The 27,764-nt window shown below is 43.6% G+C and overlaps 1 protein-coding gene across 1 annotated transcript in view; it reads left to right on the top strand.

Moving 5' to 3' along the window:
- Positions 1 to 1,627: 1,627 nt before the first annotated feature.
- The window catches only part of WDR86 (WD repeat domain 86), a 30,519-nt gene continuing 4,382 nt past the window's right edge, over positions 1,628 to 27,764 (top strand). Inside the window, exons 1-4 of the mRNA XM_032234953.1 lie at positions 1,628 to 1,790; positions 6,729 to 6,870; positions 7,891 to 8,329; positions 16,643 to 16,778. Coding sequence (XP_032090844.1) covers positions 1,628 to 1,790; positions 6,729 to 6,870; positions 7,891 to 8,329; positions 16,643 to 16,778 — 880 coding nt within the window. The remainder of the gene's footprint in view (positions 1,791 to 6,728; positions 6,871 to 7,890; positions 8,330 to 16,642; positions 16,779 to 27,764) is intronic.

Here is a 27,764-nt window from a genome sequence, read left to right as displayed (position 1 = left end):
CCTTATGCTTTCTGGATATGCCTCCAGCTTCCAGGAACAAAATGAATTGTGAATATTCACACATTACACTCATTCAGGGGTCGGCAAGCTTAAACATTCAAAGGGCCATTTAGACCCGTCTCCCCAGTGGTGGGATTCAAATAATTTAACAACCGGTTCTGTGCCCTAATGACCAGCTATGTAGGTGTGGCTTGGTGGTCATGTGACTGGCTGGTCGTGGCCAACTCAATGTCACTCAAGTTGATGGGCGCTTCGTCTTAGCTGTTAAAATGTAATAGGGTTAACTGGAAAAGCAGTTTCTGTAAGCAAGGACAATAAAGATTAGGCTAGAAACAACACCAGAATGTTTCCTTCCTGCCTTCCTTACAGGATTAGCCCTGGAAAGTGGAAAAAAACCAAAATAAGATTTCTTCCAACAACTGGTTCTCCAAACTGCTTAGAAAGTTATCAACCAAAACTCAAAAAATTAGAATATTGTGCAAAAGTTCATTTATTTCAGTAATGCAACTTAAAAGGTGAAACTAATATATGAGATAAGACTCATTGAAAGGTTCGCCATCGCTGAGGAAGGGAATTAAATTCCTAAAACATTTTCCCTGGTAAACAAATGCACCTTATTTTTTGAAAGATACACAGGTAGTCCTTGAATTACAACTGTATTTGAGTCCTGCAATCAAACTTGTAAGTCATTATTGTCACAGAGCAGTGCATCACATGACTGGATCCAATTTTACGACCTTTTGTGTGGTAATCATTAAGTGAACACTGTGGTCGCAAAATGAAGGCAGCGGTTGTTAAGCAGATGTTGTAATTGGGGAGTGAATCAATTTATTTGCTGTGGGGTGTGTTTTGCCAGGTACTGGAAGGAAACACCGGTTTCTGAAAAAAAAACCCTTATAAATCACAGTTTTGTGATAGCAGGACAATTGCTGAGCAACAAAAATGTAGTCACGTGACTGTACAGGAGGTGTTGGTCAGACATCAGAACTTTGGAAAGTATTTTTTTTGGGGGGGGGGGTTTCCATCATAATTTTGAACATCCATTAAGCAAATGAACATAAGTCAAGGATTACCCGAATGGACCCAGAGACTGTTCTCATTTGTAGATTTTAAATCATGGACAGATTCATTTGTCCTGGCCCAGGATTATTTTGAACCATAAAAGTAACCAACAGCTAGAATTATACTAAATCGAGAACTTCCTGTATTTTTTGCTTCTCTCGCGCACAAGACGAACAAACAAGAAAATTGAGAAACGATGTCAGCATTTCAGTAGGTTTCAGTCAATATTCCTCCCTTCAATGTCCTGAATCAGCAGAAGCCTGCTGACATTTTTTTCCAAGGTCAGCTTCATAGTATACTATGGAGTAACATGTGCTTTGTTTGATGGATGTGCACTTCTGGCTAAGGAAAATACATTTGTGTGCCTGAGTAATTTAGGAAAATGTATCATCCGAATGTTATGTTTTAGAAACAGAAAGCAATGGCTCTTTTGCTGATTTTTTAAACCCCAAAAGATGGCTTAATCGGTTTTAATGTTCTTTCGTCTTCGTAAGGCTTTCTCCTGGTCTTAAGATGATCTGGACTTGATGGGGTGTGCCCATTCCAGCCACTGCCCTGTGGCAGAATGGGGAGCAGCTCTTCAGCCCTCAAAATCTGCACAGACCACCAAGGAGGCATCAACTGGATCAGCCTAAGTCCGGATGGTCAGTGGCTGCTAACGGGCAGTGAGGATGGGACGGCACGACTCTGGAGCACTGCTAACAACCAATGTCAGGCCCACTTTCAAGGTAGGTAGAATGACACAATAATAGAGTTGGGAGGGACTTTAGAGGTCTTCTGGTCCAAAATTTGTCCTTTGGTTCCAGGATATAAATTGATTATGGACCATCTAGTCCAGGGGTGTCAAACTCGTGGCCTGCAGGCCAGTTGCGTCACATGCTAGTTCCCCCCCAACCTGGTTTTAGTGAAAGGGGGGAATTCCCGATAACGTCACATGACGCCGCCATGACGGTGCAATTTTGACACCCGCGATCTAGTCAATATTGACTCTCAGCAACCAGAGAGATGGGCTTTCTCCAGGTGAACTATCTCCAATCTGATCCTTCAGAACTTCCAATGGTGGACCCTTTTCTATTGGAATATAATCTGTCCATGTGGCTGCTGGCCATCCTCTTCCCTTTCTTCCCACCCTTGTCTAATATTATAGATTTTGCTATATAAAACTATATAAGGGAGCTGGGTCTTTGCAGTTGGTTGATTGACCGACATGCCAGGAAGTTGATGTTGGCTTTTGATGATCTTCTCCAAAATGACTCATCCCCCAGCCTAGCTGTTCAGTCTCCCAACTGTGCACCCATTGCTGCTATGCAGGTAATCCTCAACACCAAAGGTGCTGTTATCTTCCCACCAAAGGTGGTTCCTATTTTTCTACATGCTTTCAAACTGCTATGTTGGCAGAAGCTGGGACAAGTAACGGGAGCTCACTCGGTTATGTGGCGCTAGGGATTCGAACTGCCGAACTGCTGACCATCTGATCGACAAGCTCAGGGTCTTAGCCACTGTATCCTTTGGCATCCTCAACTTACAACCATACACTTAGTGGCTGTTCGAAGGTAAAGTGGAAATGAATGAAAAAAGTGGCTTGACTATTTTTCATACATACTACATCCTCATGTGATTAAAATCCAGGCATTTGGCAATTGGCAGATGCTTATGAGAGTTCCAGTGAACTGAGGTGAATTCTGTTCTGATCTTCTGACAAGCAAAGTTTTGTGTTAGCTACACAAAAATTGTGTTACTAACTTAAGAACTGAACTGCTTCACATAACAACTAAGGCTAAAAAGGTCGCAAAGTGGGTCAAAATCCATTTAAGCACTGTCTTGTTTAGCTACAGAAATGTTGGGGTCAGTTGAGGTTGTAAGTTGAGAACTGCCTGTAATCAAGTCCACGTACCTCTGGCACATAAATTCTTCCAAATTGGCCAGATGTATGGAAAAGATGGATATGGGGAGTCAATTTGGTGTGGGGATTAAGATTGTGGCCTAGAAACCAGATTGTTTCACTTTAGTCATTAAAGCCAGCTGGGTGACTTTGGGCCAATCACAAGGAGACTGTGAGTTCTAATCCCGCTTTAGCCTTTAAAGCTAGCTAGGTGACTTTGGGCCAATCACAAAGAGACTGTGAGTTCTAGTCCTGCCTTCGGCATGAAAACCAGCTGGGTGACTTTGGGCCAATCACTAGGAGACTGTGAGTTCTAGTCCTGCCTTAGGCATGAAAACCAGCTGGGTGACTTTGGGCCAATCACTAGGACACTGTGAGTTCTAGCCCTGTCTTAGGATGAAAGGCTGCTTGGTGACTTCTGGCCAGTCCCTTTCTCTCAGGCCAACTCACCTCACAGGGTTGTTATTGTGGGAAAAAGAGGAAGAGGAAGGAATATTGTGAATGTTCGCAGCCTATTAGTTATTTATAAAGTAATAAAGGTGAGATAAAAATCTAACAAATAAGTATGGATGCCATATAGCTGGGTCAATAGTGTCATAGACACAGCGCAGTGTGTGGCTGCTTTAGGCTTTTGTTTACATGCCCATGCGCTTAATCACATGCACGAATATACTCTTTTTTACCCCCTCCTATGTCTCATGATTCTGCCCTGTGGGGTGATCTTCAGAAGCGATATTGTCCTTGCCTCTCCTGCTTTTAAAATAGATGTTGCAGGCAGAGAGACATGGGACAGGGTGGCAGGCAATCTGAAGCTTTTTCTGACTAAAATCCTGAAGTACAGGATGGCTGGCTGGGTAATTCTGGGAGTTGGTCCACTCTTCTTAAAGTGTCAAGATTGAGAAACACTGCGTACTCTGGAAATCATCTATAATTTTAATTTGAAACTAGTACAACATCTTTCTTTACATCTATAGAAAGTGTATCAGTCGATCACAAATAAACTTTGGTACATCTCCTCCACAGTCAACAAACATAACTCATATTAACTCAAGCATTTTAACTCAGATATTCATACATATCACCATCGTCATATATCCATTTTCATTTGACTGTAATTATTATTTAAAAATATTAATAAAGGTAATAATCTTGAACAATACATGCCCACACCAGTGGGAAAAGAAAAAAGCAAAAAGAAAAAGCAAAAAAAAAAAAAAAAGCAAAAATAAAACAAAAAAGACAAAAAGGGCAAAAGATAAGGCAGGAAAGAAAAAACAAAAAAGAAAAAGAAAAAAGAAAAAAAAGGAACACAGGTATCTTTAATAAAAAAGAAAAAGTATATCAGCTGGTTACAACATGCTTTGGTGCATCTCTTCCATTAACTCATATTAATTCAATATCTTAACTCAAATGTTTACCATATTAACATCATTATACTTCCACTTTTAGTTAACTATAGTTATTTAAACATCCTTCATCCTTAACTATGCCAAAGGATTAATCCATAACACATGCTGACATTTCATTTACTTGTTTGTAAAAATTAACATCAAATCCTCATATCCTATTTTAGCTGAACATCCATAATATTTAGTTATATCATATATCATAACATTTTCCCCATATTAATTAACATTTAACTGTATATATTTTATTTAGTTTTTTAATAGTGATAATTATTGTAATTAATGCCCTTTATGTATAATCCAAAAATGTTTCCAACCTTCCTTTCTCATATCCAATTGTTATTTATCATATCAACTCCACATTATATACATTACTATCAATATCAATTATTATTCAGCTATATCTATTACAAATAAAAGTAGTTAGATTTAGCTAATTTTCAATTATATTCTTCAGTCTATCAGCCTATGTCTCTCCAATAGCAAAACTTCCTTAGTCCTCTTACCATTCCTAAAACAAATTCCCCAGACGTTTTTATAAGCAAGTCCAAACAGAAATATCTTCGCACCTTTTTGCTTAGGATGCCTCTGACATAATAACTTTGTCCTTGGCTTGTTCCAATCAATTTGTCTTTGACTTTCAAGGGTGGTGTCGAAAGTTCTGCAAGTAATGTTTCATAAAGTATAGATTCTTTAATGTTTCTCATTCCTCCTGGAATCTGTCTTTTAAGATAAATTTTTTAAAAGGCCCCCCTTTTTTCAAACGTTACATCTCTTTCTCTTTCTGCCTCCGAAGTAAAACAGACGCCTGGCGTGTCAGCAAATTGAAAAACTTCCTTTCTGACATTCTTCATTTGGATTTCAGGAGCACTCAAACATTCAACGCTCTGATTCTTTCTTTCATAGTTTGATGTTAAAAACAAAAGATAATCCATTTTTTTTCCAGATTTTTTTTCAGATTTTTCATAAATATCAAACAACTTCTGAAAAGCGGAGAAAATCTTTTGAAATGAATCACTTGAAGCAAGTACAAACGCTATGATGTGACGCAGATGAAATTGCAAACAGGAACACGCTGGGAGCTATGCAGTCTTATCTGATCTTAGACCAACACAGCCAAGCAATAAAAGTGTCAAGTTATAAGAAGCCAAATTGTAGTAAATTGGTTTACAGCCCACTTAAGGAGAGCCGTGAGGGAGTGTTGAAGTAAAATAAACTTTCCTTTATCCACGTAAACAGCATTCAAGACATTTAAGAGATAGAGTAACCACCAGCCATAAATCCATTAAAAAAACAAATTCCCCGCTAGATTCTTCTGTTCTTTGGTTTCAATTAGCTTAAATTTTAGTGCGGACCGTCTCTGTCTTTGAGTAATAAAATCAGCTTACCAGTTGGAAACACTTCTACCATTCTTAAGGGCTGCCTGCAGTTTCGGTTAGCCTAGAGCTAATCCAGGAAGGTATGGCAAAAGGGGTTGAAATCCGAGCCCCCCCCCCGAGACCTGCAGACGTCTCTGAGGTCACTGGATCTCCCCAAACCTTCACTGTCTCTCCGGGACAGCTAGGGTCATAAACGACCCGTCCATTTCTTCTGGAATAGGGGAATTTCAGGAATGGCCTGAAACTCCGTCTTCTCACTGCTAAGCCCCGCCTTCTTCTCTGGAAATCATCTATAAGTTTTTACAATGTAAAGACATTTTAATGTGCTTGATTGTTATGCTGCAGATGTTTCATTATTAGATTTATTAGCATGTTTGCTATTTATTTTTCTTTATGTACACTGAAAGCATATGCACCAAAGACAAATTCCTTGTGTGTCCAGTCACACTTGGCCAATAAAGAATTCTGTTCTGTTCTGTTCTGTTCTGTTCTGTTCTATTCTCTATTCTCTGTTCTCTGTTCTCTGTTCTCTGTTCTCTGTTCTCTGTTCTCTATTCTCTTCAATATTTTAATTCTATTCTAATTTATATTTTATATTTTTCATATTCCATATTCTGTTCTCTTCTATTCTCTATTCTGTTCTATTCTCTATTCTATTCTATTCAATATTTATAATTCTATTCTATTTTATTTTTTCATATTCCATATTCTGTTCTGTTCTCTTCTCTATTCTATTCTGTTTTCTTCTATTCTCTATTCTCTATTCTATTTTATTCAATATTTTTAATTCTATTCCATTTTATATTTTATATTTTTCATATTCCATATTCTGTTCTATTCTATATTCTTAATTCTATTCTATTTTCTATTTTTTATATTCTATTCTATTCTATCCTACTCTGTTGCAACAGTTCAACCCTACATACATTATCCACCATTGAAATGATAGCAATAAGTTTGACTTGTCTATCTCTCTGTGTGTTTATTTGTTCATTCTAGGCCATGAAAGCTACATCACCTTTTGCCACTTAGAAAACGAAGTTGCTTTTACCTGCAGTGCAGATCACACTATCAGAAAATGGGATATGATGACCGGAAGATGCCTCACTATTTATCGTGGACACACATCCATTGTGAATAGGTACATGTTAAGGGTGATTATTTCATGTTTCCTAGACTCGCTTGCTCTCACTTTTTTTCTCTCTCTCTGTCCCTCCCTCCTTCCCTCCCTCCCTCCCTCCCTCCCGCTCTCTTTCTTCCAGTCTCTACATCAGAGGTGTCAAACCTGAGGGCCAGGGGCTGGATCCAGCCTGTGGGATGCTTAGATCTGGTCCACAGTGCTGCCATGCAAACAGCAAAGAACTGGCCCATGGTGCCTCTGCCAGCAAAAACAGAGCTGGGGAGGCTGCATGCATCCCCCATGCCCCGTTTTTGCCTTTGACAGCCTTTTTCAGCCCTCTGATAGCAAAAACGGAGCTGGGAAGGGACAGGGAAGGAGGAAGGGAAAGAGGAATGGCAAAGAAAAAGAAGTTTCCTTTTGCAACCTTCTCAGGAAGTTTCCAACTAACAAAGTCAATAGTGGAAGCCGTATTTGTTTAACGACCATGTGTTTCCCTTAATAACTGTGGCCAAAAGGGCCATAAAATTGGGTGCAATTCATTTAATGATTGCCTTACTTAGCAATGGGAATTCTGCTCTCAGCCGTGATCGTAAGTTGAGATACTACTATAGTAGAAAAACATAACCTTTGAACAGTGGTGGGTTACGACCTGTATGCCCCGGTACAGGTGTACCGGCGCCTGCCAGGAGCACCAGGTACCGTTCCGGTACGGTGCTCTGGAGGTCCTGCCTGCCCACCTACCGTCCTTACCTGTATTTGAGCTCTTCGGGGCTTACGGACATGCGCACGGAGCTTACGGCGCCTACACTATGCTCCACCAAGTGGCTGGAGTGTCGCGGAGGCATCGCGAAGCGTTGCAGATGATAAGTACGCATGCGTATGTTCATGTGGTGGACGCCGCGCCCCTTTGCACCATACTGGTTGCACCGGGATCCGGAACCCACCACTGCCTTCGAAGTGAACTTTCTGTGCAAATAGAATGCATATTACTTTGTTAAGCCAGGATGAGAAATTTGGTGAGTGGCTTTTTTCTCCCAACAGAATCCTAGTTTTCAAGGATTACCTCTTCAGCGGATCCTATGACAGGACTGCCCGCTGCTGGAGTGTGGATAAGGAAAAACCGATCCAGGAGTTTCGGGGCCACCGCAACTGCGTCCTGGCCCTCGCGCTCTACTCTTCGAAGGATGTCCTTGAGGAGGAAGAGATGGAGGAGGAGGTGGAAGAGGTGGAAGAGCTGAGCCAAGACTTCCTGGTGACGGGGAGCACGGACTGCACTGTCAAGGTCTGGTGGGTGTCCACTGGGCGCTGCCACCAGACCCTGCTGGGACACACTGGGGCTGTCTTATGCCTTATACTTGATGCTCCGAATAGGGAGCTGTTTTCGGGAAGCACTGATTACACCATCCGTACTTGGAACATTGTGACAGGGGAACAGTTGAGAGTCTTCAAAGAGCATCAAGGGTCCATCATTTGCCTTGAGGTAAGAGAGGCTGCATTTCTTCCAAAGGTGGAATTGAAGTTTGCAGTATTTGTGCAACTGATATTTTTTGGGGAGAGAAAAAAAATGCAGGGCAGGAAGCTGGTTTGAAAAAGGAACAACAGAAGAGCTGGGCATACAGAATTGGAAAAGGATTCTTAACAAAACAGCATCATCCTGTCTATATGTTTATCTATCTACTGCAGGGCTCAGCAGCCTGCAGCTCTGGAGCCGCATGTGGCTCTTTCATCCCTCTGCTGCAGCTCCTGGTCGCCAGTCAGCTCCACAATAGATAGGGCTTTCGGTTAGGACAGGTAGAGGAAAAAGGATGCCTTGCTAGGAGGAGACTCTATGATGGGGGAACCAGACTCCAGAATTGAACGGGGGACTTCCAATTAGGACCTTTGTGGCTCTTTGAGTATTTAAGATTGCTGATACCTGATCTGCTGTCTCTCTTTCTATTCTATTCCTATTCCTATTCCTGTTCCTGTTCTATTCTATTGTGTCCTATCCTGCCCTGTCCTGTCCTGCCCTGCCCTGCCCTGCCCTGCCCTGCCCTGCCCTGTCCTATCCTATCCTATCCTATCCTATCCTATCCTATCCTATCCTATCCTATCCTATCCTATCCTATCCTATCCTATCCATCTATCTATCTACACATATGAACTACATATCTGTGTATGGTCTGAATCATTTATCTTTATCTTTATCATCTGTCTGTCTGTCTGTCTGTCTGTCTGTCTGTCTGTCTATCTATCTATCTATCTATCTATCTATCTATCTATCTATCTATCTATCTATCTACAGTATCTGTCTGATTTATTAAATTTATTTGCCACTTATCTCATTTCAAAGCAATTCTAGTTGGCTTATAGCATTAAAAGCATAAGACATAAATACTTCTAAAAAAAATAAAAATGATAAAAATATTCCTGATATGAGAGACTAGTTGTAATCCATAGGATTTCTAGCTGAGTAGATTCACAATCCAGCACATCCCGTGGCGAACAGGAGAAAACTTACTGGCTGCCCTTACCCCTAAAGTGGGTTTTGGATCACCCCGCTAGAAAAGCTCAGCTATTATGGTTTCTGACCCATGGTTTATGACTGGAATCTGTGGACCCACATATGGTGGTATATTCAAGAAACCATGGTTTATGAAAATCATACTTTAGAAAGATGTTAGAAGCAATCTTGTTTGGGGAATTAGTGTTGGAGATGGATATTCATGAGTAACAAAACATGGAGAATTTCTAGGGAGCAAAAGTAAGAGCAACAGATGTCAGTGTTTCCTTTTATTTCTTGCAAAATAATTGTTGTTATTATTTATTGGTTGAGCAATAATATCTGCACTGAAGCCAAATCATAGATTCCAAGGAAAGCATTTAATATATCTATGTAAGGTAAGGTAATTAGGAAATGGTAATGCTTTGGTACAGGTAGTTTTCAACTTACAATCACAATTGGGGTCAGAATTTCCATTGTTAACCAAGGTGGTCATTAAGTGAAGCACATGGTCATTGAAGAAATTCAGGTTCCCTCGTTGACTTTGCTGATCAGAAGTCCAAATTTTGAACATGTGACCACAGGGACACTGTAACAGTCACAAATGCGATAACTGTTCATTAGTTACTTTTTTTTTCACTTGAGTTTTGAACGGTCACTAAGCGAATGGTTGTAAATTGAGGACTGCCTGCACCTAGAAAGCAGTTGGCTACATTGCTGCCCATAGAACTATGGATAGTTTTTAGGCAAAGAATCCATGGATCTTGATAGTGATTAATACAGTGATGGATTACTCTAAATACAGACAATTGTTTTGTGCTGGTGGGTATGAAGGAAGCATTTTGGTTAGAAGACAGACTACTATATAAATAATTTCAGTAAATAAACACTTAAATAAAAATAAATAATTCTGGGAATCCGCAGCGTTCCATATTTCTCTGACATGCCTGCAAAATATTAGCATTTGCTTTTTCCAGGAAAATTTTGATCTTTTATCAAGACTTGGAACAGTCTCTCAGCCCAATTGTTCTTGCATTCTATGATCTGTAGTATCATGCTCCAACAGAGCAAATAAAATCTTTTTCAAATCCAACTGAGGAGACCAATTAAGCCATTTTCGGATTATAAATTGGAATTGTCTCTCTCTGGCCATGCCTTTACAAAAGTCATTGTTGAATATATAGGTACCCTGTGTTTCCTTGAAAATAAGACCAGATCTTATTTTCTCTTGGGCCGCAAAATATGCATCAGGGCTTATTTTGGGTGGGTGTGTCTTATTTTGTTTCCATGTAAGGGAGGCCCACTTCTTTGCCTTGCCTTCAGCAGGGCAGGAGGCTGCGTGGCGTGTCAGAGCTGCCGCCATGAGGTGGAGGGGCGGAGCTGTCCCACACGCCCCTCACCGGCTTATCTCACAGCCAGGCCCCCACAGCCAGGCCACCCACACCGCAACACCTGTCTTGCCTCATGGCTACAGCACCAGCGCACCAGAGGTGGGTTGCTAATTCTTTTACTACTGGTTCGGGCTTGCTCCCACATGTGCACAATGCTTCTGTGCATACGCAGAAGCACCAGGGCGGGTGGGCAGAGCCTCCCACCGCCACTACCACTGGTTTGGCAATCTGGGCCAAACCGGCAGCAACCCACCTCTGCAGCACACCACCCAGCCTCCTGGTCCATTGCAGCTGCAAGCAGAAGAAATGAGCCAGCGGCCCCGTGGACTCCTGGTGGATATGGCTGCTGGTGCTGCCACTGTGAGGCATGTGCCAGGACATGCAGAGGCCCTGAGGTAAAGCGGTGTAGGACACGGGCAGCTCCACTCCCCCCTGCCTTGCCTCAAGGCGACAGCACCATGAGCAACCAGACAAAACGGATGGGTTGCCACCTGCGCAGGGGTAGGGCTTATTTATTTATTTATTTATTATTTATTAATTAGACTTACATACCGCTTCATAGGGCTTTCAGCCCTCTCTAAGCGGTTACAGAGTCAGCATATCGCCCCCACAATCTGGGTCCTCATTTCACCCACCTCGGAAGGATGGAAGGCTGAGTCAACCTTGAGCCGGTGAGATTAGAACCACTGAACTGCAGATAACAGTCAGCTGAAGTGGCCTGCAGTACTGCACCCCTAACCACTGCGCCACCTCGGCTCCTATGTTTTTACCATGTAAAAACATGGTAGGCTTATTTTCTGAATAGGTCTTATTTTGGGGGGGGGAAACAGGGTAGTCCTTGATTTACAACCATGACTGAGCCCCAAATCTATATTGCTAAGTGAGTGAGACATTTGTTAACTGAGTTTTGCCCCACTTTATGACTTTCCTTCCTACAGTTGTTAAGTGAATCTCTGCAGCTATTAATAAGACGATTGTTAAGTGTATCTCACTCCCCACTGACTTTGCTTGTCAGAAGCTTACAAAGGATGATTCTGCGACACTGCAATCGTCATAAATTTGAGTCAGTTGACACGGTCTGGGTTTTGATCACATGACCTTTGGGAATGCTGCAACAGTCGTAAGGGTGAAGAAAGGTCATAAGTCACCTTTCTCAGTGCTGTTGTAACTTCAAACTGTCACTAAATGAACTATTGTAAGTTGAGGTCTATCTATATTTGGAAAAACTATTGTTAAAAAGATTCTTTTCCTGACTACCACTTCCCCTGTCCCCTCTAAATCTTAGAAAATTAATCCTTACTTTTGTTGATGGAAAGTTTGTCTTTTTAATGGAAGAGGGGGAAAAAAACAGAGTGTTTTTTTTTTCTTGATTGACCACTTTATTTTATTTTGACATAAACACAGCAAAGAACCTGTAGGTTTTCTCATAATATGCTTGGTATGTGTCTGGTGATATAGGATACTTTGAGCCTCAGGCTGTGTTGTTTTTACATTCCATTAGCCAAATGAATGTTGTGGGAGATTGCACGGACATTTTTTTAAAAATTTAAAATAATGGGTCACTTTTAGAAGCGTTCATTCCTTCAAGAGATTTTTGAGAACGGAGTGATGGATTTGCAACACATGGAAGCTTTGTGGAAGGGAATGTTAATCAATTACTTACCCAGGCAGACTTTCTGCAGAGCAGTGATTTTCGACCTTGGCAGCTTTAATAAATATGAACTGCAACTCCCAGAATTCCTCAACCAGCATTCTGACTGGGGAATTCTGGGAACTGAAGTCCACCTGTATTAAAGCTACCAAAGTTGAGAAACATTGCTTAGGAGGGAAGGTTTTCAATATACAAACATTGGTAGAATAAATTGAAAATGTTGATGATGAAATATACAATGTCCTAAGGATTTGTAACGGATCCTATTTTACCTTTGACTGTTATTAAGTAAATACTTATAGATGATCTTGCTTCAGACTTTTTAGTCTGAATTGAATTGTTTTTCCCGGTCCATTCAGAAATATCTGTCCGAGGTGGCGCAGTGGTTAAATGCAGCACTGCAGGCTACTTCAGCTGACTGCAGTTCTGCAGTTCGGCTGTTCAAATCTCACCGGTTCAGGGTTGACTCAGCCTTCCATCCTTCCGAGGTGGGTAAAATGAGGACCCGGATTGTTGTTGGGGGCAATATGCTGACTCTGTAAACCGCTTAGAGAGGACTGAAAGCCCTATGAAGCGATATATAAGTCTAACTGCTATTGCTATTGCTATTGCTCCTTAGTCCAGATTCAGAAAATTTTATATTAGAAGTACAAGTAGAGATTGTTTTAAAACTAGCAATAGCATTTAAACTTATATACCACTTCATGATGCTTTACAGCCCTCTCTAAGAGGTTTACAGAGTCAGAATATTGTCCTCAACAATCTGGGTCCTCATTTTCGTGACCCGTCAAAACCGCGGTCCACTAAAGCGCGCCCGATTAAAGCGCGTACCTGACGTCATCAGCAGTGCGACGAAAAAAATTAAAAATAAATTAAATTAAAATTAAAATTAAATTAAAGCAAGCCGATTCACGTAAAGGTAAGGGTTAGGGTTAGGGTTAGGTTAAGGGTTAGGTTTAGGTTTAGGGTTACGTTAAGCATTAGGGTTAGGTTTAGGGTTAGGTTAAGGGTTAGCGTTAGGTTTAGCGTTAGGTTAAGGGTTAGGTTTAGGGTTAGGTTAAGGGTTAGGTTTAGGGTTAGGTTTGAGGGGGTTAGGGTAAGGTTTTCGCTTTAATTTTAAATTTACCGCTCACAGCGCGATGTTTTCGTCGCGCTGTGATGACGTCACGTACGTGCTTTCAGCGAGCGTGCTTTAGTCTACCGCGGTTTTATGGTGGAACCCCTCATTTTACCCACCTCAGAAGGATGGAAGGCTGAGTCAACCTTGAGTCGGTAAGACTCAAACTGCTGGCTGGCAACAGAATTAGCCTGCAATGATGCATTCTAACCACTATGCCATCATGGCACTTATTTCCCCTCTTATTTCAGATGTACCAGTGTTTTTCAAACTCAGTAATACATAATATTTGTATTATGTCAACTTTGGCAGCTTGAAGATGTACGGAATTCAACTCCCAGTATTCTCCAGCCAACATGCTTGTTGGGGATTTCTGGGACTTGAAGTCTACGTATCTTCAAACTATCAAGGTTGAGAAATACTGTGCTAATAGAACAGAGGTGTCAAACTCGATTTCATTGAGGACCACATCAGGGTTGCGTTTGACCTCTGGGGGACAGGGCGGGTGTGGCCAGGATGGCCGTGGTCAGCTCGGTCACTCATGTTGGGGACACCTGTGGTGGCCAAGTGCTAAGGCAGGACTTCCCTCAGGCCTCTCATTATAATCTCTTTCCTTCCTTCTCTTCTTTTTCCTTCCGTCTTCATTCTCCTTTCTTCTTCCTTCCCCTCTTTCATTATTTTTGCTTCCTTGCTCTCTTCCCATCTTCCCTACTTTTTCTTTCCTCTTTCTCTTTCTCCTTCCCTGTTCCTTCTGGCATGCTCGATTGCAAAAGAGGAAACATTTCTCCTTTTGTTTTGTTTCTCTTTTAGTTTGTTTTGCTAGCCCTTTGCCAGGGAAAACGGGGCCTGGGAGGCAGTCATGGGATTCAATTTTTTCAACTAATGGTTCTGTGGGCGTGGCAGGGGGAGGATACTGCAAAATCCCTGTTCCCTCCCCACCCCACTAACCTGCTTTCCAGCTCCGTTCTCCTGGGCAGGGCAACAAAAAGAAGATCAGATGGGAGGCTGGGAGGCGGTGAGGGTGGGGACAGCCTATTTGCCGGTTATCTGAACTACTCATTTCCGCTACCAGTTCTCCAGAACCTGTCGGAACTGGCTGAATATCACCTCTGCCGGAAGGGCTGTGTGTGGCCTTCTTGGTAGAGCATCGTGGCCCAGTCCTTTCCTGTTATCAGGGCGGCTCTGTGGACCAGATCTAAGGACGCTGTGGGCTAGATCCGGACCGCAGGCATTTAGTTTGACACCCCTGTAATAGAAGATCATTGATCTGATTCAAGGGTCTCCTCTAATATTTTTAAAGTCACTCAGCCTGGGACTGTCTAGGCATCTTAATTCAACATCATATAGCATATCTTTGTATCTTCCCATGTGTATCTTTCAGTAATGACAGGCAATAGTAATGATGATCATTGTAATAATAATTCAGTGGAGCATTTGAAAATGTTCCAAGCAATGTACATGAACTGCTACAGATAATTGACAGGAAAAAAAATCTAAAAAGTAATTGAATTTGCTTTAACCCAAATTTTTATGAACTCCTGAACAAATTTTCCTCATGGGGGAGCGTCATCCCTGGAGGCTTTCAAGAAGGGACTGGACTGGCATGTGTCTCCTGTTTTGGTTGGGGGAGTTGTCAGACTAGATGACCTCCAAGGTTCCTTCCAACTCTGTTATTCTTTTCATATTTGATGGCACACAATATGGAGTGTTTGCTGAAGCTAGCCTAGCCAAGTATGATTTGAATTCTACGATAGAAAGAAGGACTATGCACATACTTAGGAATCTTTGGCTGATAAAATTAAGAGGGAATGTGAAGTTAGAATAGAATAGAAGAGAAGAGAAGAGAATAGCAGAGTTGAAAGAGACCTTGGAGGTCTTCTAGTCCAACCCCCTGCTTAGGCCAACCCCCTACACCACTTCAGTCAAATGGCTATCCAACATCTTCTTAAAGACTTCCAGTGTTGGGGCGTTCACAACTTCTGGAGGCAAATCGTTCCACTGATTAATTGTTCTAACTGTCAGGAAATTTCTCATCAGTTTATCTACAGAATTCATCGCTCGCATGGGTTGTGGACTGAAGAAATTTTCAAATAATGTTTAGTATCCCTGGAACTGTACATTGTAAATTTAATCAAATGCAATTAATAAAAAAACCTTATTTGGACCAAATAAATCCATGGCTCCTATGGACCACTGCTTCACTAGCTTTAAAGACTAGCTTCATCTTAGACAAATAGTGAGCAAACATCTCTCCTACCTAATTTTTGAGCTCTTCTGAATGTCACTAGGGCTTAGTTCTATACAGAATGTACTTTCAAAGGTCTATATTACCCTTTCAACATTGCTGTTACTGTATGTACCTCCTTCTGTTTATGAAGAGAAAGACCAGATCAGTGGTGGATTTCAAATTTTTTTAGAACCTCTTCTGTAGGTGTGGCCTGCTTTGTCGGGGTGGCTTGCCGGCCATGTGACTGGATGGGAGTGGCTTGCTGGCCATGTGACTAGGTGGGAGTGGCTTGCCAGCCATGTGACTGGGTGGGAGTGGCTTGCCAGCGATGTGACTGAGTGGGCATGGCCAACTTGTAAAATGTGGTGAAACTCACTTAACAATGCTCTTGCTTAGCAACCAAAAATGTTGGCTCAGAAACTCTGGCATTTGAAGCACGCAAGTCTTAAAGCTGTCAAGTTACAAGACCCTTGCATCCCTAACCCTTTAGAACCGCCCCCCCAGGAGTGTTCAAACTTGACAACTTTAAGACTTGTGGACTTCAACTCCCAGAATTCCTCCTCCAGTCATGTTGGCTCAGGAGCTCTGACATTGAAGTGTGCAAGTCTTAAAGCTGTCAAGTTACAAGACCCTTGCACCCCTAACCCTTTAGAAAAAAAACCCAGGGGTGTTCAAACTTGACAGCTTTAAGACTTGTGGACTTCAACTCCCAGAATTCCTCCTCTCGCTCTTCATCTTGATGATGTGCAGACGGGCAGGGGGAGGGAGCTGGAACCGGTTCGAAACGGCACTGTAGATTTGTGGAACCTCTTTAATAGAAGAGGTTAGAACTGGCAGGACCCATCCCTGGACCAGATGGAAGGTAACTGTGACTTCACATGATCTTTCTTCTTTAACTTTCTGTTCTTTCTTTTATCTGTCTCAGCTTGTGAACCGATGCTTGTATTCAGGTAGCACGGACAAAACAGTGAAGTGTTGGTTGGCTGACACTGGAGAGAGGATAAGGACCTACAAGGCTCATAAACACACTGTCAGTGCTTTGAAATACCATGCTGGAATATGTAAGTTCCAACTTATGCCATCATATGTTTGTTTACTTGTGTGTTCTATTTATGTTTTGAAAGCCTCATCGTCCTGTTATTCTTGCCACAACAACAACCATTCACTGAAATAGATTGAGCAGAGGGCCATACTGCAGCCTCCCCCATGCTAGAGAGCTAGTTTAGAGTAGAGGTGTTCTTAACCTTTTCTTTTCCTTCCTCCCAACTCCAGGGGAAGGATACTGCAAAATCCTCATTCCCTCCCCACTCCAGGGGGAAGGATATTGAAAAATAGCAATAGCAATAGCAGTAGACTTATATACCGCTTCATAGGGCTTTCAGCCCTCTCTAAGCGGTTTACAGAGAGTAAGCATATTGCCCCCAACAATCTGGGTCCTCATTTTACCCACCTCGGAAGGATGGAAGGCTGAGTCAACCCTGAGCCGGTGAGATTTGAACCGCTGAACTGCTGATCTAGCAGTAGCCTGCAGTGCTGCATTTAACCACTGCGCCACCTCGGCTCATCTCCATTCCCTCCCCACTCCAGGGGAAGGATACTACAAAATCTCCATTCCCTCCCTACTCCAGGAGGAAGGATACTGCAAAGTCCTCATTCCCTCCCCACCCCAGGGGAAGGATACTACAAAATCTCCATTCCCTCTCCACTCTTGGGGGAAGGATACTACAAAATCTCCATTCCCTCCCCACTCCAGGGGAAGGATACTGCAAAATCTCCATTCCCTCCCCACTCTTGGGGGAAGGATACTGCAAAATCCCCATTCCCTCCGCACTCCAGGGGAAGGATACTGCAAAATCCTCATTCCCTCCCCACTCCAGGGGAAGGATACTGCAAAATCTCCATTCCCTCCCCACTCTTGGGGGAAGGATACTACAAAATCTCCATTCCCTCCCCACTCCAGGGGAAGGATACTGCAAAATCCTCATTTCCTCCCCACTCCAGGGGAAGGATACTGCAAAGTCCTCATTTCCAACCCACTCCTGGGGAAGGATACTGCAAAATCTCCATTCCCTCTCCACTCTTGGGGGAAGGATACTACAAAATCTCCATTCCCACCCCACTCCAGGGGAAGGATACTGCAAAATCTCCATTCCCTCCTCACTCTTGGGGGAAGGATACTGCAAAATCTCCATTACCTCCCCACTCCAGGGGGAAGGATACTGCAAAGTCCTCATTCCCTCCCCACTCCAGGGGAAGGATACTGCAAAATCTCCATTCCCTCCCCACTCCAGGGGGAAGGATACTGCAAAGTTCTCATTCCCTCCCCACTCCAGGGGAAGGATACTGCAAAATCTCCATTCCCTCCCCACTCTTGGGAGAAGGATACTGCAAAATCTCCATTCCCTCCCCACTCCAGGGGGAAGGATACTGCAAAATCCCCATTCCCTCCCCACTCCAGGGGAAGGATATTTCAAAATCTCCATTCTTTCCTCACTCCAGGGGAAGGATACTGCAAATTTCCCCATTCCCTCCCCACTCCTGAGGGAAGGATATTGCAAAATCCCCATTCACACCTCACTCTAGGGCCAGCCACAGGTGGTATTTGCCGGTTCTCTTAATTACTCAAAATTTCCGCTACCAGTTCTCCAGAATCTGTCAGAACCTGCTGAATTTCACCCCTGCATGGACACCTTTAAATATCTTCCACGGCCATAGACCATCTCCAAGACTTAACTCAAGATTTAAATCATAGCACTTCTTCAAGCTTTTGTGGACCCCCTGCGATGACATCACAGCCCCCAGGGGTCCACAATCCATAGGTTGAAAACTACTGGTGTTGAGGTTAAGGTGCTGGCTTTACAGGAGATTGTGAATTGTAAACAAATCTGCCTTAGTCATAAAAGTCGCCTAGGTGATTGTGAGCCAATCACCAAGAAACAGGACATTCTAGTCCCATTTTAGGCATGAAAGGCAATTTAGTGGGCCAATCCGTTTCTCTTATCCCAACCACCTCACAAGGTGGTTGTTGTATAGAAAAAGTGGAGAGGAAGGAATATTATGAATGTTTACTGCTTTTAGCTACTCTAAGTTGGTAAAGGTGAGACCAAAACCAATCTAATTAAAAGCCAATTCGGTATCTTTACATCTTCACCATCTCACCAACGCTGTTTCTGTAGGAAATGTCAGCAGCAAGAACTTCAAAAATGCCTTTCATTGTTAGGAGCCATGGTGGCACAGTGGTTAGAATGGAGTATTGCAGGCAAACTCTGCCCACAGTTGGGAGTTCGATCCTAACCGTCTCGAGGTTGACTCAGCCGCCTATCCTTCCAAGGGCAGTAAAATGGGGACCTAGATTATCGTGGGCAAGAGGCTGATATTGTAAACCTCCTACAGAGTGCTATAAAGCTCTATGGAGCGGTATATAAGTCTAAATGCTATGCTGTTGTTATTCTTGTAGGCATCATAACTGAGCCTTGAGAACCTGTCAGAGGTTCACTTTCAGTTCAGTTCAGTTCACTTTATTTGTATGCCACCCTTTTCCCTGGGGGGACTCAGGGCGGCTCACAGTTCAAAAGGGGTGGGGGAAGGACAAACAATTTACAACATAAAGCATTACATCATTTAAGAACTCAACAGTCATACAATTCGAGTAGGGGTTAGAATCTTTAACCCCAGGCCAGCCGGGATAGCCAGATTTTAAGTGCGGCGCGGAAGGTCTGGAGGGTGGTGAGGGTCCGGATCTCCATGGGGAGTTCGTTCCAGAGGGTCAGAGCAGCCACCGAGAAGGCTCTCCTCCGAGTAGTTGCCAGTCTACAATGGGTGGCTGATGGAATTCGGAGGAGGCCTAATCTATGCGATCTTATCGGTCTAGTGGAGGTGATTGGCAGTAGGCGGTCTCTCAAGTACCCAGATCCAATACCATGAAGGGCTTTGTAGGTGACAAGTAGCACCTTGAAGCGCACCCGGAGATCAACAGGCAGCCAGTGCAGCTCGCGGAGGATATGTGGGGGAATCGAGGTGCACCCATGATCACTCGCGCGGCTGCATTCTGGACCAGCTGAAGTCGCCGAATACTCTTCAAGGGCAGCCCCATGTAGAGCACGTTGCAGTACTCCAGCCTAGAGGTCACAAGGGCACGAGTGACTGTTGTGAGGGCCTCCCGGTTCAGGTAGGGATGCAACTGGTGCACCAGGCGAACCTGGGCGAATGCCCCCCTGGTTACAGCTGACAAATGGTGTTCAAAAGTCAGCTGAGGGTCCAGGAGGACTCCCAAGTTGCGAGCCCTATCTGAGGGGCGTACAATTTGACCCCCCAGCCTGAGAGATGGAACACTTGGCCAATTCGTGGGAGGGAAGCACAACAGCCACTCGGTCTTTTCTGGATTGAGCACAAGCTTGTTAACCCCCATCCAGTCTCTAACAGCCTCAAGACCCTGGTTCATCACGTCCATCGCTTCATTGAGTTGGCATGGGGCGGACAGATACAACTGTGTATCGTCCGCATATTGATGGTATTTTATCCCGTGCCGTCGAATGATCTCACCCAGCGGTTTCATGTTGAAAAGAAGGGGGGACAGGACCAAACCCTGCGGCACCCCATGTGTTAGGGGCCTAGGGGTCGATCTCTGCCCTCCGACTAACACCGACTGCGACCTGTCCGAGAGGTAGGAGGAGAACCACTGTAAAACAGTGCCTCCCACCCCCACCTCCCGCAGTCGTCGCAGAAGGATACCATGGTCGATGGTATCGAAAGCCGCCGAGAGATCAAGGAGCACCAGGATGGAGGCATGGTCTCCATCCCTGGCTCTCCAGAGATCATCGGTCAATGCGACCAAAGCGGTTTCTGTGCTGTAGCCAGGTCTGAAGCCAGACTGGAATGGATCGAGATAACTGGCTTCCTCCAAGGACCGCTGGAGCTGAAAGGCCACCACCTTCTCAACAACCTTCCCCACAAAGGGGAGGTTGGAGACTGGACGATAGTTGTTTAAAATGGCTGGATCCAAGAATGGTTTCTTCAGGAGGGGTCTCACCACCGCCGCCTTTAAAGCGGGGGGAAAGACCCCCTCCCGAAGGGAGGCGGTAACAACCGCCTGGATCCAGCCTTGTGTCACCTCTCTGCTGTTTACAACCAGCCAGGAGGGGCACGGGTCCAGCACACATGTGGAGGTGCCAACAGCTCTCATCGCCTTGTCCACGTCCTCAGGGGTAACAGCTTGAAAATCAATCCAGCGATGGCTTACCAGATTATCCCTTAGTGCCTCGGCTGGTTCTGCAGGATTGGAGTCCAGGTCCGCCCGGAGCCGAGCAACCTTGTCCGCGAGAAATTGGACGTAATCCTCAGCCCTGCCCTGCAGCGGATCGCCCGTGTCCCTCCTATTTACTACATCTTATACCAAGCAAACTCAAGGCAGGGCTGTTTTAAGTTTATTTCTTCTCCCTTGAAATTCTGAGGGTTGCTGACCTCTGATGTAGGTGATAGTAGGCAAATCTTGAAATACCGGATTGAGCTTTCCTTCCCTTCCTTCTAATACTCTATTGCAGTGTCTCTCAAGCATGGCAACTTGAAGATGTATGGACTTCAGCTCCCAGAAACAATATTGGCTAGATACTTCATACTTCATACCTCCTAAGATATTCTGGGAGCTGAAGTCCACACATCTTCCAATTGCCAAGATTGAGAGACACTGCTTTAGTGCCGTGATGGCAAAGCTATGGCGCGCGGGTGGCATGGGGAACCATTTGTCAGGGCACGCGAGGAGTTGCCCTGTCAGCTGGCCAGCCTTCAGGAGGCTTCCCTGAAGGCTCCGGAGGGCAAAAACCGGCCCTTCGAGCAAACTGGAAGTGACTATTTTTCGACCTCCGGAGCCTTCAGGGAAGCCAGAGGTTGAAAATCGGCCCTGCAGACAAACCGGAGGTCACCATTCCCGAACTTCCGGGTTCCCCATAAGTCCGTTTTTCACCCTCTGGAGGTTTCAGGGCATCGGGGGATGGGAGTATGTTTTCGCCCTCCCCAGGCTCCTAGAAAGCTTCTGGAACCTGGGAAGTCAAAAAAAACTGCGGCAAAAGCAGGGTTTTTTTCCCCTGCACGCGTAGAATTATGGGTGTGGCACGCCAGTGCACAACCCCCCTGTGCTCCCCATTGCTTTTGGGACAGGAGCCAAAAAAGGTTCACCATCACTGCTCCAGTGAATTAAGGAGGAGCAAGTCGTATCTTCTTCACATTTTCTATCTTGGCCTTAAAGCGTGCTTCTGTTGTGTTGCACCTCCAAAGTTATCTCCTTGGCTTTCTAGAAGAGAAAACATAATCCAGATCTCCCATTCTTTGTCCAATATCTGCTCCACTACATCACACGTGCTCATGGGCTTGAGAGAGGGACTGGCCCAAAGTCATTATAGAGCTTCTATAATAATTTGTGGGATTAAACCTGGATTTTTCCACCTTGGCCCTACATTTTCACCATATTGAAAGTCAATTCTCTGCTCTGGCTTTCTTAAAGACCTACCACTGTCTCAGTGCTTGGTTAACTATACCCCATCCCTTCCTGGAAAGCAATTCAGAAATGAAAGCAGTTTCTGGTAATCCCGGATAAATTTTCAGAAAAAGGCAGGATGCCGTCAACTCTCTTCCTTTCTTGAACAGCAGACCAAATCTTGTTCATTTAAAAATAAATAAATGCTTCCAGATGGTATAAAATCGTCCCAGCAGTTGGCAAAGCTGGTTTGCTTTCTTGATTTGTCAGTGAGAAGAGGAAACTGGGTTTTCAAATCTTTCATATGTCTTTTTTTTTTGTTTCAAGCAATTTCATATCCTTCCAGGCTGTGTTGACACTAGCAACTCATTTGTATTGTGGATATGTAGCAATGTTATATACAGTCCATTTAACCTGACTGATATTTGGTCTGTCCTGCATTCTCTTTGTGATCAACAGGTGTACATTGAAAATATCAAGAAAATGTATAGTAAACTCTACTGCTGGGATGTCCAACCTTGGCAATTTTAAGACTTGTGGACTTCAGTTCCCAGAATTCTTTAGGCAGCATTTGCAGAATTTACCAAATCTTAAAGGCTGGATACCCCTATATTTTCAAATCTATGGCATATTTTACTTGCTCTTTCTATCTATATGGACAGGAGCGTAAGACAGAGTTAGAGCATAAGGCAGAGTTATTTGTAAATAGAGCTTTAAAGTGGGGAGATAGAGATCTTTGTCATGAGTAAATTACATGTAGCTTACCTTTTACCTCTGTCTTCCTATTTTTTTTATACAGAATAGAATGCAGAATGCAAAAGAACAGATTTGGAAGGGAACTTTAAGGTCTTCTAGTCCAACCCCCCTGCCTGAGTAGGCCCTATATCATTTCAGACAAATGACTATCCAATCTCTTCTTTAAAATCTCCAGCTATGGAAAACCCACATCTGGAGCCAAGCCATTCCACTGAGTAATTGTTCTCACTGTCGGGAAATTTCTCCTTAATTCCAGGTTGCATCTCTGTTTGATCAGTTTCTATCCATTGCTTCTTGTCCTAACTTTAGGTGCTTTGGAGAATAGGTTGAACGCCTCTTCTCTGTGGCAGCCCCTCAAATATTGGAAGACTGCTATTGTGACACCCCTAGTCATTCTCTCTAGACTAGCTATACCCAGTTCGTGCCGTTAAATAGTTTGCACAATGCATTTCAGCCAGGGATTGAAAATTTTTAGCAACTGGTTCTCTGCCTGGTTGCTGGGTGGGTGTGGCCATGGTGGGCATGACCTACTTTGCCTCCTGCACCACAGTGTGTGTTTGTGTGTGTGTGTTTTCACCCTCCCCAGACTCCAGAGGCTTTGTTTGAGCCTCCGGGAGGGCGAAAATGACCTCTCCTGGGTTCCGGGAGGCCTGTTTTTTGGTCTCCCAGAGCCTCTGCGTGGGCCCTGCACTTACCTGTCATCCAAAATGGTTGGGGCCAGTCAGTCCTTGGAACTACCGGTTCAGCAAACCGGATATAAAATTAACATCTGGTTTGCCCGAACCGGCTGAATCCCACCCTTGATTTCAACCATTAAGCAGAGATTCTACAATTGTTTGTCTAAAATTATGAGGGTAGGGGTCCCCCAACCCCTGGGCTGTGTCTCAATACCTGGCTGTGGCCTATTGGGAAATGGGCAAGCAGCCGGGGAGCAGGAGAGCAGGTGAAACTCCATTTGCGCTTGTGCACATTCCTGCTGTTTGTGTGGAATCATCCCTTCTCCGCTGCTTGCTGCCACTGTCAACAAAACCAGAAAGATTGAGGACCACTGGTATAAGGTCTCCTGCTTGAGCAGGGAGTTGGACTAGAAGACCTTCAAGGACCCTTCCAAATCTGTTATTCTGTTAATTAACCATTGTAGATCTTCTTGGTGGCTTGGGGATCTCATCATCACACTAACGAGATCAAAATTTGCCATTTGGGGAATACAGAATCCCTGCTACAATCTTCTCCAGGGAAGTGATTTCCAAAACTTTGCTACCCATCTCATTCTTTGTCATTGGCCAGTTTTTTTCAAATGCAATTTCTGTGCAGCTCCTTTTGATGCTCCTGGGAGAAATATTTGGCCAGATTTGGTGTTTTCACAACATTCCTAAGTGAGTCAGTCAGAACCAGCATTTTTCAGCATCCTTAGAAAATTTTAAGATGTATGGTACTTTAGCTGGCTGGGAAATTCTGAGAGTTGAGGAAGTCCACGTATCTTGAAATCTCCCTGTTCAGAAAACACTGGTTTAACCCCATAGAATATGGGAACATTTGGGGGAGGGGGAAATAAAGTCTGCTTGATGGACAATTACCTCCTTTAGGGTTCTACCAACCTCTCATTAACCAGATTCAATATGATGTAGAACTAGGGCCAAAAAATGACAAGGATTCAATTCCTGTCAAAGTTGCAGTAATCCAAAAGCTTGCAATTTCTTGAATCTACTTCAGAGGACTCAAAAATAAAACTTAGAGTCCCAATTAGGGGTGGGATTCAGCAGATTCAGACCGGTTTGGGTGAACCGGCTACGACGATCAACTGAGAGCGAACTGGTTCGCTCCGACGATCAGGTGGGCCCGCTCGCTCCTGCGCTATACTGACCCATGTTTGCTTTGTTTGAAGCCCAGCTGATCGGCGCAGCAGAGCAGATTGCTGCGCCTCAGCTGTTTTATTGACTGGGGCTGCAGTAGAAGGTGAGTTTTTGAGCTGTTTTCAAATGCACTGTGTGTGCACATAGCACTTAGTGAACCAGTTGTTACACCGGTTGAATCCCACCACTGGTCCCAATGTTTATGAGAATGCACTGTCTGTACCTTTAGTTCATTGATTTAAAGCATTTGTACAACTACCCATTTTATATAATTAACTTTTCGGGCTTCCAACAAGATTAAAGCTTTACCTCCACAGGCATATATGCATATATATGTTTATAGATATTGCTTGACTTACAACTGCAATTGGAACCAGAATTTCTTTTGCTAAACAAGATAGTAGTTAAAGCAGTCCCAGCTGATTTTACAACCTTTTTTTTGCAATGGTTGTTAAGTGAATCACTGCAGTTGTTATGAATTGTGCAGTCGTTAAGCAAAGATGGCTTCCCATATTGACTTTACCTGCTGGAAGCCAGCTGGGAAGGTTACATGACCCCTGGATGCTGTAGCCATCATAAATATCCCCTAATTTTGGTCATGGGGATGGTGTGATGGTCTTAAGTAAGAGGACCAACTGTTAATCTCTTTTTGCAGTTCCCCTGTGACTTCAGATGGATGGTTGTAAGCAGTGGTGGGATTCAAATAATTTAACAACCGGTTCTCTGTCCTAATGACCAGCTGGGTATGTGTGGCTCGGTGGTCATGTGACTGTGTGGGCATGGCCAACTCAATGTCTCTCATGTCAATGGGCCTTAGCTGTTACAGTGTAATAAGGGTTAACCGGAGAGGCAGTTTTTGTAAGCTGGGCAATAAGGATGAGGCTAGAAACAACACCAGAATATTTCCTTCCTGCCTTCCTTACAGAATTAGCCCTGTGAAGTGGGAAAAAATAAAAGGAGATTTCTTCCAACAACCGGTTCTCTGAACTGCTTAGAAAGTTAACAATCGGTTCTTCTGAGTAGGTGCGAACTGGCTGAATCCCACCACTGGTTATAAGTCAAGAACTACCTGCACACTGACAATGAAGTACATCTTAAAAAGAAATCTTTAGCCACTATTTCTTAGTGAAAGAAACAAAGCACGGGCCAAACTTTTGAGTGGCTTCATTACAGCAGTCTACAAATGGCCTTGGAGGCCTTCAGAAAGAATGACTCAGTTACCCCACCCAGATTAGACGATGGAAATAAAGTCAAGGTTTATTGATATCAGAGTTGGAACAGTATGGTGGCTGTAAAATTTCGTTCCCAATCTTGTAAGTTTTTAAGTTGTCTTTTGGCTTTTGGGATGCCTGGCTTTTAAGGGTAACAGCTGGTCTGTTGGATTTGACAAACAAACCTGGAATAATTTTCAGTAGTAGGATATCTTTCAGATGGAATTGGGGTGTGGGGGGAAGAGCTATCACATTACACACAAAAATGCCCTTTTTGGAAGACATTAGATTGGAAAATGAATTGTTCTGTTGTTTAAAACCACTGCTGTATTTTAGGAGTATAAGACGCACTAAGATTTTGAAGAGGTAAATTAAAAAAAAAGGTTTTTGCACTCTGCATGCCTCCCAAACCCCCTGCATGTCTCATTTTTGTGAAAAACAGGGCATGCAGAGAGCTTGAGAGGCGTGCAAAGTGGGGGCTTGGGGGGAGCAAAACCAAGCAAAAACCAGGCCATTTTTTGCCAAAAAAAGGGGGCATGCATAGCCTGCCCCCTTTTAGAGTGCTCCTGAGTGCTCCTGAGGGCCAGGGGGCAAAAATGAGGAAAAGAAATGGCCCCTTTCTCAATCATTTTTGCCATCCCCAGCTCCCGGGAGCACTTTGCAGGCATATATATATATGTGTGTGTGTGTGTGTGTGTGTGTGTGTGTGTGTGTGTGTGTGTGTGTGTGCGTGCGTGTGTTTTTTTTCCAAGGTATTTAGCTCTCATCAGCTAGCCATACCCTTACTGGGATTCGAACCTGTAAGTATGGCTAGCTGATGAGAGCTAAATAGCTTGAAATAGATCTATACTAGTCTCCCTTTATTTATTTATCAGCATAAATATAACAAATGTAACAAAAAAGGCAACAGTAAAAAATATTGGGTTTCTGTCTGGATGGACTCTTGTGACGAGCCTAATGACAGAGAGTGGAAGTGTGACCTTCCTCCCATACTTGGGCATACCAGGGGTTGTGACTTTAAGTATGTATGTATGTATGTATGTATGTATGTATGTGTGTATATATATATATATATATTTGTTATATTTATGCTGATAAATAAATAAAGGGAGACTAGTATAGATCTATTTCAAGCTATTTAGCTCTCATCAGCTAGCCATACCCAAGTTTTTGGGAATCGAACCTGTGCTCTATTGCCTCCCAGGCAGGGAGTTAACCATTTGAGCTACAGAGAACGACTCCTTTATCAGCCAGCCAGGGTGGGAGGTATATACTTTAAAGTCACAACCCCTGGTATGCCCAAGTATGGGAGGAAGGTCACACTTCCACTCTCTGTCATTAGGCTCGTCACAAGAGACCATCCAGACAGAAACCCAATATATATATTCTGTTCCACACCTTGTTTCTTAAATTATAACTTAATTGTGAGAAAAACATTGAGAGAAGGGATAAAGAAATAAATGCTGCCTAGGAAATGATCAGATGCATGATGGCAGAGAACGAGACTCAGAAAGAACCTGTCTTAATTTATCAGGCTGTGAAGAAGAAAGAGGGAGGTTTGTATTTTCTGACTAACAAGATTCTGCCAGTGTAGTCTTACAATAAAGTAGGATTAGCTCAGCTGGTTGTGTTTCCTGTCAGGCCTACCTGGTAAGGCTGACAATTGGCCTGCCCATATTATTGTCAGGGTTCCAAATAATAATCCCACAGTAAACAAAACTCCAAGGCAGGTAGATTCCTCAAAAAATAGTTTTATTG

Source organism: Thamnophis elegans, chromosome Z, assembly GCF_009769535.1.
Source record: "Thamnophis elegans isolate rThaEle1 chromosome Z, rThaEle1.pri, whole genome shotgun sequence".
NCBI lineage: Eukaryota > Metazoa > Chordata > Lepidosauria > Squamata > Colubridae > Thamnophis > Thamnophis elegans.
Note: the sequence above shows the minus strand (reverse complement) of the source record. Positions and strands in the feature narration are given on the sequence as shown.